Below are 12,339 nucleotides of genomic sequence, written 5' to 3' on the forward strand. Positions count from 1 at the left end.
CATGTATGGAGTGCCTTGACCTCAAGCATCCTAAACATCAGCCCTAAGCTAAGGGGTTTTTCAGTTCCCATTATGAAGCTTTTTGCAATGTTCCCATAGAATTTGTACTTCAGATTCCCTCAGATGAAATACTTGTGTGTGCTGCACTTCARTAACTCAATTCTATCAGAGCAATAAGAGTAATAGCCTCAGCCTCACAGTAAGTATTACATTTGGCACAAGTTCCCAGACTGGTTGTTAAAAWTGTGGCTATGGTTAATAATAATAATCATAATAATATGGACAAGACAGCTATCTCAGGAATGAGAAAAGAATGCTATAGGCTTAAAGCATCTCTGTTCTCCTTGTGCTRGACTATAAAATATCATGGGAAAGGCTTTTGCTAGGCAAGACATTGCTCATTAAATTTTAAGGTTAATTAAAAGAAGCTTCACAAGGAAGGGCACCCATCCAGCCTGACTTTAGGTTACAATCCTAGACTCTGTGAACTTCTCAATGCAGTCAAGTTAATCCAGAACCAGAATCTTTTCTTCTACATTGCAACATTCCTCCTCTCTGGGTAAATTAGACTAGCAGGTACAGTTAATACCTTATTAGAGTATAAGGTATTAACTAACTCAGGGCATTAACAGGCAAAATTTTAATGGCACAAAGAGAGACACAGGTCCAATGTATGTTTTTGCTTTTGAACATTCCCTCTTAAGYGACAAATATTCCCAAATGTAGTCAAATACTTTGCCTTTTCCACATCAGCTGTGCACTTTTTAGGCTTAATGACTTCTATAATGCTCAGAGGAATGCTCAATACTGGCATGCAATTTTCTGGGAAAGGGGGGRAAAAAAAATAAAATGGTCCTATTATTTCACTCTCCCACAGTATGATTATAGCATCATTGTGCATGTATCTTCACTGGAATTGAACTGCCAGCAGAAGCAGTAGGATCTTCATGACGAGCTGTATAATGTGGCCTATAGTCAAGCTGCCAGCTTTTGTATTAATTCACAATCCTCTAGCTACACAAAATCTCTCTATCTTACAGATAAACAGTTATTATCCTGTTTGCCTGTAATGGCAATAAGAAACACATCCAGAAGTTAAAAAAGAAGGTAATAATGTTTTCATGTACTGAAGCACTTACCAGGGTCTGATTCTGCATTTCCATATCAGCTTTTGTGTTGCTGTTTTTCTTGTGGTTTCCTTGAGAGCTGATAGAGTTGCCGTGAAGAGAGGAGTCCTGGGAGCTGCCCTTCGACACACTCCTGTAGGAAACATTATTTGATCCACTTTCTGTCTGCTGAGCTGCTTTCTTATCAACTCTGCAGGTAGAGAGTGATTCCTCTGATAAATTACATTGCCCTTCTTCAATCGCTCTACTTTCCCATTCCTTTAATGTTTAAAGTAACCTCTCTGTATCTTTCTGTCTCCAGACCTTTGAGTGATAAATGTTTCTAACTAGCCTTGATCAAACCTGTCACTTGCAATTTCAGGTAGTATATCAATTTAGCCCTTCACATATAATGATTTATATTATATTTGGGACTGCTGTGGGGCAAACGTGAAAACACAATATACCAATTGCTGAGTTCTTCTGTGACCAAAGGTTGTGATAGCTAGAAATGTAATTAATTCTGACAAGTTACCAAATATGTGCTTTCTGGTTGCAGTACAGGAAGATGGAATACATTAAAACATGTACCTAATTACCCTCTATCTTTACACACCATCTGCCGAGCTCCTTGATTCCTGGAATCATTCAAATTATCAACTTGGATGTAACTCGCCTATCTTTAATTCTTTAATTTCAAAGACCAGTGGTTTGGTTAACAAAGTAACATGAACAAAATTATCATCTCATTGTTAATGGGGTTTTTTTTTTGGTCCCTGTAGAGATTAAAGYCCCAACTGTGCACCTGATGTTTGCTACTGTGCATTCTTAGCACAAAAGGAACATCCACTGAATGTGGCATCCGGGCATCTGTAAAGCTACATGGACATCAACACATCCCAAACTGTGCTCTGGAGATTTACCTGTTTAAAAGCTCTCTCATAAAGCTGTCTTTTGGTGAGTAGGCAGCTGTGCTGGATCCCCTGACTTGTTCACATTCAATCTCACCAGGAGGGTCTTGGGCAGGTTTCCTAATTTTGCTCTCCATGGCTAAAATGTCACCGTTGTCTGTTTTCCTGTTAATTTCATTTTCTATTTCACAGTGTTGTTCAGTTTTCTTTTTTTCTTTTCTTCTCTCTAATCTTGCCTGCTTAATTCCAAATCCTGAAACTTTGGCATCTTTTTTTTCCACCTTAGTTTTAGGAACATCAGATTTCCTGCTACTCAGGGCTGGCAGCTTACTCTTCCGGAAGCCAAACCAACTAGCTATAGAAGGCCCAGTCTTTTGTTTAGTCTCCACAGTGGGAGATTTGGTTTGCCCCTGACCTTTTTGCACGTTTTCTTGGATGCATAACATGACTTTCTCCTCTATTGTAGGCTGCAGAGATGGTGAGTTCAAGGAATCATTAACTTTCTCAGAGGTTTCTGCTAATTTTAAAGACATTTGCTGTCTTCGKGACTTTGTTGCTTCCAGTTTATGAGGGCATTTTATTCCATCAAAGCTTTGGAAGGACAAAATTTGTTTGGAGGATACAGTAGCTGAAGCTTCTAACTCCAAATCTGCTGACAGAACACTTTTTTTACCTAGAGCTTCGTGCTTAAAGCTTTCGGTGCTGTTCTCATTCTGCACAGACACACTGCGTGCATCTTTCTGAGAAAATGGTTTGCTTCCATCACATTTTGAAGCRTTGTGAAAATGGTCTGCTTTTGGAGATGGTCTGAAGGGCAATTTGCTTGGGCTTCCATGCTGGCTATTACAACTACTCATATTTCCAAGAGAGCCTTGTCTRGGATAAGAATTTTCTGTGGGTTTAGTAGAATATAAAAGAGCCTCTGCTGCCCCAGGAATGGCTTTGATTTGGAGTCCTTCCATGGCCGAGTTCTGCCTCGTTAGAGAATTTCCTCTGTCAGAAGTGTTTGTGATAATCTGAGTCCGTACCTTTCCGGGACCTTCTGTCACAGGGGCAGATGGCTTCTCCCCTGTGTGAATGCTGAAACTCTGACTACGAGCTTTTGCTCCGTTCATGCCCAGAGCTGGCTTCAAGTGAGACTTGTTACCAGAAGAAACAGACCTCTTAACTAATTTGTTTTCTAATCCATCTCCTCTGTCTACYACCGAGTTGCAGTTTTCATGAGAACGAGCCGATGCCGTATCCATACTAAATCCCACAGCAAAAGTATTTTTTACTTCAGTATCAGACTTGGAATCCTTTAACTCCGCATCCGCTGCACCTTTAGGGGTTACACACACAGACTCACTYTGTTTGTACTTACTGGAACTCACATTGCTTTTGGAAGCTGCATTTATGCTGTCCTTCTCCTGCTTCCCTGGTACAGTAGAGCTCTTSCGCAGAAGCTGGGGAGATTTGACAAATAATTTCAGTCCCACAGGGAGACGGGTTTTCACTCCCCTCTCGTTAGAGCTCTGAGTAGCATTTGCAGCATCACTGGCATGAAACAGTGTTGACGGGAAATTGTTTACCTGAGATAGCAAAGGCTCGCTTGTGCTTGTTGTGTGACATTGAGGAGATGWGGGGAGAATGTTTGGCATCTTCTGGAGCTGATCCAACCCACTGTCACTGGAAATATTGTTTTTGCTGGAATATGTGTCTTGTGAAGGAGTTGTTTCCAGTGATGGACAGCCTAGAGAAAAGGACCTGGCTGTTTGAAAATCTGTGCTGGAATATTCACGATGCCTRTGGAGACCCAGCTGATTAGGGTTTTTTGGGCAGACTGGCTTTGTGGAAACTTTGGAAAGTCCTTGGCACGCACTGTGGGATTGCTGAGATGTGCATTTATTTTGCATAATTCCTTCTGCATTTTCTTGAAGGTAAGATAATTCAATTTTGGCCCCAGAAGATACATTTTTTGCTTGCATTTCATGACCAGATTGATTATGAAAGCCAGAGTTCACAGTCCCTTTTAATGAAGATGATTTCAGTATATTTTTTGCTGTTTCAGTGGGACCAGCTCCTCCTAACTTTACCGCTAGAGGTGGGGAATTAGCATAATTAGGCCGAATCAACAGGGATGTTGATCTGCCTGGAGGAAGGGGTGGGGATGGAGACCGGGCTTCTACAGGTGCTAAATCACAATGAAAGTCTCTGGTTGGAGGTTCTCCATAGCTRCTGGGCTCTATAAGGTGCTGAGGCAACAGTGGTGATGCTGGACTCTGACTCTTTGGATGCTTTGACCCATCTCCTCTGCCTGGACGTTTCAAGTTGGGCAGGGGGTGGGCAGGGGGCTTTGGAACCTGAAAGTCAACTTTCGAGTCAAAATGACGAGGTGGGCTTTGTGCCTTTTTGAACCTGGAAAGCTTTACAGGCGGCAGAGCAGGTGATTTCTCGAGGGCTGTGGGGCCCACTGAGAGAGCTACAGGTGCCTCYCCACTCTCAGCCATCACAGTTTTTTGGGGAGAAAATTTACCTCTGCTGGGTATTTTAGTTACATTTGGCTTTTGATTGATTCCTGTGTGCACAGAGGAGCTTGAATTGGCCTTGTATGATCCATCATACATTGGCTTCACTAGTTTTTGTCGGGAGCTATTTTGCTGTGTCACTCTTCCACAGCGTGAAGATTCACCACAGGTCAGGGGGACAACTRTATTTTTATTCCCTGTATTATCTTCAAGAGTATTCTTCCCAGTTTCATCTTCCTGACTTTCTAAAGCAGTGTAGTTTCTCACACTGGGTCCTGGCTGCAGATCAGTTCTTCCCTGAGGTACAAGTTCAGTGTATTCTGCACTGGACRTGGTTTGTGGTTGGTTGATTGAAATCTCATTTCTTGTTACGGTGACAACTCCAGTTTGATGTGAGCTGAATTCAATTGGCTCACCATCCTTAGCATCATATATTACTGTAATGCACTCTTCAGAAGAGGTCTTTTTAATAACCTTTYGTTGTTTAATGAAATTACATGTCTTCGGCCTGATGTCCGAGTGAACAGGTATCTGGTTCTCTTCTTTGTCAGCASATACAAACTGAGAATTCTCCGTGACTTTGAGAAAGTCAGAGGTGTTTGTATACTTCTCAGGAAAGGGAGTYGCTAATAAATCTGATGGACTTTTCTCATCACTGCTTTCTATATGCAATTCATCCAAGACTTCATTGTCATCAGTGTCTGAAAGCTGAAAATTAAAGTCGTTCCAGMCAGTATTAGAATGGCTTTGATTTAACTGTAACTCAGGCAGTTTTGCTCTGGTGCCTGATTTCACTTCTGCCTGGAACCCACTAACAAAGCTAGTCAATTTTTCAGGTCTTTCCTTTGAATCAAAAAATGAACTTCTTTCTGGCAAATGTTTCCTGTTAGGATCCCAGTCAAAGAGACTGTCAGAAATGCTRTGACTTAATTTGCTACAATAGGTCCTGCAGTCCTTGCTTGGTACTTCCTGCAGCAAGAGTAAGGATGAAGAGTCATCATCTGCATCATCATGTGAATCTGAATCATAAGAGAAAGTTTTGTTGTGTTCAATGCAAATACTTCCCATTTCCATTGGCTTACAGTGAGTCTGCTCATTATGGCCACCACATTTTATTCCAGGGGAATATATTCCTTCGTTGGAGTTCATGCAATCTTTGTAACCCCATTTTGATATTACTGAAGGTGGTTCAAGTAATATTTTTTGCTTCTGCAATTTTCTCAGCCCTTCTAAGATATGGTTTTCCTTGATACGAGTTGGAGGTAGATCATCTGCAGGACTTGAGAGGTTGCTTGGGAGCGAAGAACCAATGCTTATTCTTTTATCCCATCTCACGGATGACTGTCAAAACAAAATAAAAATCACTTGTGTTACTCACAGGTGCTGTCAAGGAAAGCGTTACCATTTTGGTAAAGAGATATAGGAGTTGCATAAGGGCATTACATTCCATTCTTTGCTATTTTTAGCAAAATTCTTTTGTAATAAAGGAGTTCATCATGGTGTGAAGGCTGAGGTGCTTTAAAAACCTGTAGGAAGAACAATATGAATGGAAGGATTATGATAAAGAAGAAGAGCAATTTGGGCTATGAAAGGCAGAATAAATGTCAGAACAAATGAGGAGACTGTAAGCAAGCTGGAGTGATAAAGGAATTGCTAAAAAAATTAAATGGGAGGGGTGACAGTTAAGTGACAACTGTTTTCAATATAAAAGAGGGAGGAAAGTAAAAAACTTCTGAAATAGTTAACTTTTCAATTAATCTTGCTTCAAATAAACTAATACATGTAGAAAATTAATTTGATTTACCCTTTTGCTTGTCTTCCCATCATTCCAAGTGTAGGAGGAACCACTGGAATATTCACTGCAAGCACTTGAGAGGGAGAGTTCACTGCTGCTGCAGCTGCTCCGGGGATACAGGCGGCTAGAACCTGTCATATTTAATTGACTCTGGCATTTCAGGGCAGGTATGCTGGCTTTCACATTCTGCTGGCAGTCCTGAAATATGAGGAGAAATAGAAATATATTACAGGCAGAAAAAGATCATTTAACTTCCCCTTGATTAAGAATGGCACAGAGAAAGCAAGTTACCTACTTACACCTTCCTGTCATGCCATTTAGTGTCTGGTGAATTTAATACAGAGAACTAAATTAAAAATTGCTAACAATTTCATTTGCCCAGGGGGGAAAAGTCCACAGTCCTCAATGTTTTCTTCTTTATTCTTCAACTAGTACTCAGCTCTTCTTATGGTAAAGATTATTCTGAGTCTGTTTGAATTATGCTTCATATATAAGCAGCGTGCTTTGGTAAGATACAGAAAGCAAACTTATAAAAATACAAGTACATCTTGACAACTGCATTATAGCCCCACAATGTAACAGATGAGGCTGCACACCCTGGACAAGGTAAATTAATTTAGTATCCYGAGCAGAATGTCCACTGAGAATGGAATCTCTCCATTACAGTCTAATTTTGGTTTCCTATCTAGTTCAAAGCTTTGTCTAAGAAACTCTCTGACGTAGGACAATCCATCTTCGTGTCGCTCGCAGACAGCTGAAGCCTCTTGCTTATGCAATTTATTGACACTTTATGGCTGCCTTTAGTACTCGTGTAGTTATCGCCCCTCTCCAAATGCAATTTCAGCTGACTGTGACTAAGTGCCAGCTTTGAGGAAGAGAGTAATGAAGAGTAGATAGCACTTTAGGTAAAATATTAAACCTCYGTAGGAGTAGCTAGGATGCCTTTAATTTGTTTTCAAACTAATACTCTTGAGCCTAACCACGTTAAAGCTTCTTTAGTGTTAAGTTCTTGCACTATTCTCCTGTTTCCTTACAGAATCAGACATCTTTTTAATTACCAGGCACACAAGACATGACTACATGAAAAGAGGTTGTAATGAGGTGGGTCTCTTCTCACAAGTAGAAACTGATAGGACACAAGGAAACAGCCTCAAATTATGCCAGGGGATGTTTAGATTGGATATTAGGAAAAATTCCTTCGCCAAAAGAGTTTTCAAGCAATGGAGCAGGAGGTCACCATCCCTGGAGGGAGTTAAAAGCTGTGCAGATGGGGCACTTGGGGACAGGCTTTAGTGGTGGGCTTGGCAGTGCTGGGTTGATGCTTGGAACCGATGATCTTAAGGGACCTTTCCACCCAGTGGTGGGTGAGAGGTTGGATTTGATGATCTTAACCATAAAGATCTTTTCCAACCAAAGTGAATCTACGATTCTGTGACTGTTTCATAGAACTTCCCTTTGGATTTCATCAAGGCAAACTAAAACAATATTTATTGATTTTTTTTTATGTAGATGTACCTCAAATTAATTTTGCTTAAATGAAAAATTTACCTTTACACTTARGAAGAAACAAGAAATATAAAGTTATTGAATCCATAAAATAATTATCAAAGCTGTGTATGCCCTAGACACAGCYTCTTCATGGAAATCCCTAGAAAAACACTGTTTGTAGGCACTTCTTATGCACTGACATATCCGTTGGCCTTCTGCTAATTTTTTCCATTTATTCCCCCATGTTCCTCCCATTTGTTACAACTGGGGTTGAATCTTTTTTCAGCTGAATGGAAGGGAGCAGAATTTTTACTGCTGAGGAGCTCATCAGTAGAGCTGTTCATCGCTCAGCTGACATCATAATGTTCTGGTTTTGACAAACATAACTACAGGGCAAACCATCATTCTTTGTCACAGGCAAAACCTAGGAATGGGAAAACCATTTAGAGGCACCAAGAGCATATTCCACCTCTGGGAATTATTGCTACATGCTCCCTAGGATGTCAAACGGATGCAGGAGGAACATCCAGTGGCTCTGGGAAGAACATCTTTCAGCATCAGGGGCAGGCTGATGCCTGTGGTTTTTGGGTTTTGGCTCTGAAGCAGACTTTCTCACTTCATTGAGACAAATTAATCTTTATTTCTGACGCTGTGGCTCCCCTGGGAGACTCCCTGCCATCAGCTTCCTCAGCTGTGGCAGTGTCACTTGTGGTGAGGGTGATTGTGCAAAGGCTGACAGCAGCAGCTGCTTCTCTTGGCTGTTCCTCTGYATTTTGGCTCTGGAATTGGGAAAACGTGCCATGTGGGATTCCTGCCCTTTGCACTGCRCTGTGTCCCAGCCATCACAGCATCCAGGGGAAGGATGCCTGAAAATCCTCTCCTTTAGGAACCTCCTGTAGGAGGAAAGAGATCACAGCACAGTGACAAGAAATGCTTTCCTGTCATCTTCTGCTAGTCTGAGAGCCTCTCCCTCCTCTCACTGTTTCCTTTGCACCTAAGAGAGGAAAAAGACATTTGGTCCCAGAGTTTCAGCAATAGGAGAAATGGAGATATCTAAGCAAAGCAAAAGAACAGTATATTACTTTAATCATCTTTGAGAGAGGAGAAAATGTGCAAAAAATTTAATGTCACTCCACATTATGAAGTAGGGTATCTACTCAATTTCTAGACTACATTTAGATCAGTTAAGAGAGTGGAATTTTCYCCTGCAATTTGCCTTTATTCTCTAAATTATCCAAGAAAGTAYTTTGAATAGCATGTTTATGATGCATTAATTAAATACATTTAACTTGCATATGGGTCTGTTAACTGACATGGTGAAATTTTAATTTTTTGTAATCATGACTCTTTAGTCATTACCTTTAATGAAATTAGAGTAAAAAAGCCTGAATGGAGTATTATAGTTTAAAAATGTAATTTTCACTAGAAATCAGAGAAAATTGAAATAATCAGACCATTAAAGACACAAAACTCTATATTAGAGCAACTTAACCTGAAGGCTTAATTAAATATAATGCACAGGGTTGTTAGCATTTTTGTGAACCTTTGAAACAATGCCTTTTCATTAAAATACGTATTACAAGGGAGATTACATTTTTGTTGACACTACCATACTTCAAGATCAAAGGCACACGCAGGTTCARTGTTCTGTTCTTGTACTCTTTTGTTTCCCTGTATGTGATTTTTGTTTTTTAAGCTACTTTTTTGTTTGACAATGAAACATGAAAGCCACGCTGGCGAACGTTTTGCCAAATAAGCACAAAGCTCACTCTGTCTGAAAAAAAAAAAATAAAATGCAGAGCCCATGAATTTTTAAAAGTTCATACATAATATATCATAAAAGTGGGATGAATAATACGGGGCATGGGCTTTAATAAAAAGCTCCTTGACCATTTCTCAGAGATTCTGAGATGTAATCAATACCCAAAAAGGTGTACTGGGGACATTGCTAAGATTTACGCTTTTTTTGCACACAGTGACACTATCTGCTCACTATATCAACTGAGGACACAATATTGAATTTCAGAGAACAGAAGGAAGTAAAAGCATTGTTATCTGCCTCAACAGTGCTTCAATTCAGAGATCAGCTTTATGGCTCTTCCCTGACACAGCYTTCAGAGGCAAAGAGGAGGTTCCAGACGAAGGGCGCAAGGACAGCGCGAACACTCACGTGCATCTGAGCATCAGCACCTCGAGCTTGCATCAGGCTTCGGTTTCGTTCCACTTCTGAAAGCAAATCCCCAGAKGAGAGGTCCAGGATGCGTGARTGGAGTTTCTGGAGGGGCAGAAGGGAATGAGCAAGGCATAAGCATTTGTCACATATGCAGCAGGTCAGCATTTTTAAAATTCCAAACTCTGCTGTTATATTTCAAGGGAAATGAAGAGCCTGAGGTAAAAGAGGACTTTTTCTTATTTCAAATGTTGCTCTTYGTGCTTACTTTGTCCAAGACTTCCTGTCTGGAGGACAGATCATTCTTCATCCAAAACAAACTCTACTTTTTCTTCTAGTCACTGCTTCGCCACTTATCATTACTTCACACACAACAATAACAAATGAGCACCAAGTCCCACCATTATCCATAGAGTTTGACAGGTTTCAGGAAAAAAGCATAAAAATGAACTAAAAAATTAACATTTATAAATCAATCAACATGTTAATGTTGTTTTATTTACGAGCTGTTACACCTTGTGTGAATGATTGCAAAAGTGACCCTATTTTTAACCAGCATTGATCTGCTGAAGGCCTCCTCTGCACACATTTTAACTCAAAGTCATTAATGTCATCTGTTAGGAACAATTAATGTGAATAGAAAATAATTGCATCGGGGAACTGGGGACTCAGAGGATTTTGTGCATTAATATTCACATGCTGTTCGATTATATACACAGTTCTCTCRGTTTTTCTCAGAAGGATGGCTAGGGTTGTGCCTTTCCCTCCATGTTCACCTGTACACCAATTCTAGGGCTTTCAGTCTGCATTAAGCCTGATTTGTTTTAATTGCAGTTTCAATAAAATCCATGATTTATGTGAATGCCTTGGCCAATGAGTTCCAAAGAAGAAATACCTGCAGTCTTGTTAGTCCCTGGGCCAACACACCATGTAACAGGCAGTATGGATCTGACTCATGGTCCACTGAAATCAATGAAAATGGACTAAAAAAATAAACCMCCCCAAAAAAGGACTTTGGATSAGGCTCTTTTCATTTTCCCATTAATTCTCCAGGTTTGCAACCTAAAAGACCACATATTTAACCCCCTTCAGCTTGGAGGCCCAAATGGTGCAGAGCCTGCCAGGTGCTTTGCTCTGTGAGGGACACAAACCATGGAGAATTGTYGAGGCTGGGTCAGTGCCCCATCACCCTGCCCATCCAAAAACACTGGCCAAAGAGGGAAAAAGAGTCTGTAGCCAGAAAAGCCTTTACAGAGYGTAGTGTTAGTTCTCTGCAGGGCCCTGAAATGCGAGTCACACAGTATCTTACACCCAGCTACTCCCCAGCCTGCTCTCTTGGTGCCCACTGCAGAAATTAATCTGCCAGAGAACAAAGCAGGCAGCCATTCCTACAGCCTCTGTTATCTGCATGTTCTGCTTCAGGCATCTATTCCAGAAAATCTAGGAAATTTTTTTAAAAACCAGTAATTATAAATTTGGGAGTCATTTCTCAGGAGTTACACATTCATCCAGGTTTATTAAGGAGGTACTGTCTGTCTCAGAGAGATTATGGAAAATATTTTCAATGATCAGTATTCTGTATAAATGCATTTTGTCCAAGACACTTTTGAATAGATTAAAGTGCTGCAAGCACTCAATATGCAAGATATATTTCATTATACATATTAACTGCATCCAGGCTATGTGTTTTTTAACATCAGTGGTATCTGGTTATTCACTGTGCACCTTTCAAAGTGCTGTTACTAGTACTGCTGTCAGGTGTTTGTTAAAGATTTAAACTCCGGGTAAAATGCCTGCTCAAAGTCACAGATTTACTGACTTTGTRCATTTGTTCCTCTTGACAATAATTCCAACTGCATCACTGAGCCACCAGAGAATTCCAATGTTTCCAGAACCAAGAGTTGCTGGTGCTATAAACAAGTGGTTTGAAGATAAATGAATTACTTYCTCCAGTGAAACCAGTCACCTGAGATATTTTAGTGGAAGTTACAACAGTCAGATCTGTGCACTGGAGATGATGACTGGGGCTATCTTAGATGGAGGAACATTTGTAGCTGAAAATGTATTTTCTCAGAAAAAAAGTATGCTAGAAATAGTGCTATAGGAATTTTAGTTGTAATACAGTCTTTCCATTTTTCCACTAAGGCATTTAAATAATTCATTACTTAAACAGGAACATATACACATTTCAATAAGGGAAATGAAATATTCCCTTACAATGTCATCTCATAGAATTTAGTGTTACTTACAGAATACAGAACCTGTGTCAGACATAAGAGCAGAGACCAGYCCAGCTGGAACAGGCATAAATCAGAAACAATTCTGGACCAGTGATCAGTCATAGGCCAKCAGAACATGCTGG

General features: G+C 40.3%; 1 protein-coding gene across 1 annotated transcript in view; it reads right to left on the minus strand.

Annotated features, from left to right (window-relative positions):
* NCKAP5 (NCK associated protein 5) overlaps positions 1 to 12,339 on the minus strand; it is a 346,786-nt gene that overhangs the window by 52,711 nt on the left and 281,736 nt on the right. The window contains exons 11-14 of the mRNA XM_057366537.1: positions 9,978 to 10,082; positions 6,329 to 6,517; positions 2,030 to 5,865; positions 1,140 to 1,317 (exon numbers count right to left, since the gene is read on the minus strand). Coding sequence (XP_057222520.1) covers positions 1,140 to 1,317; positions 2,030 to 5,865; positions 6,329 to 6,517; positions 9,978 to 10,082 — 4,308 coding nt within the window. The remainder of the gene's footprint in view (positions 1 to 1,139; positions 1,318 to 2,029; positions 5,866 to 6,328; positions 6,518 to 9,977; positions 10,083 to 12,339) is intronic.

The sequence above is a fragment of the Malurus melanocephalus genome, unplaced genomic scaffold (genome assembly GCF_030028575.1).
Source record: "Malurus melanocephalus ecotype Western Australia unplaced genomic scaffold, MMel_1.1 scaffold_67, whole genome shotgun sequence".
Taxonomy (NCBI): Eukaryota; Metazoa; Chordata; class Aves; order Passeriformes; family Maluridae; genus Malurus; species Malurus melanocephalus.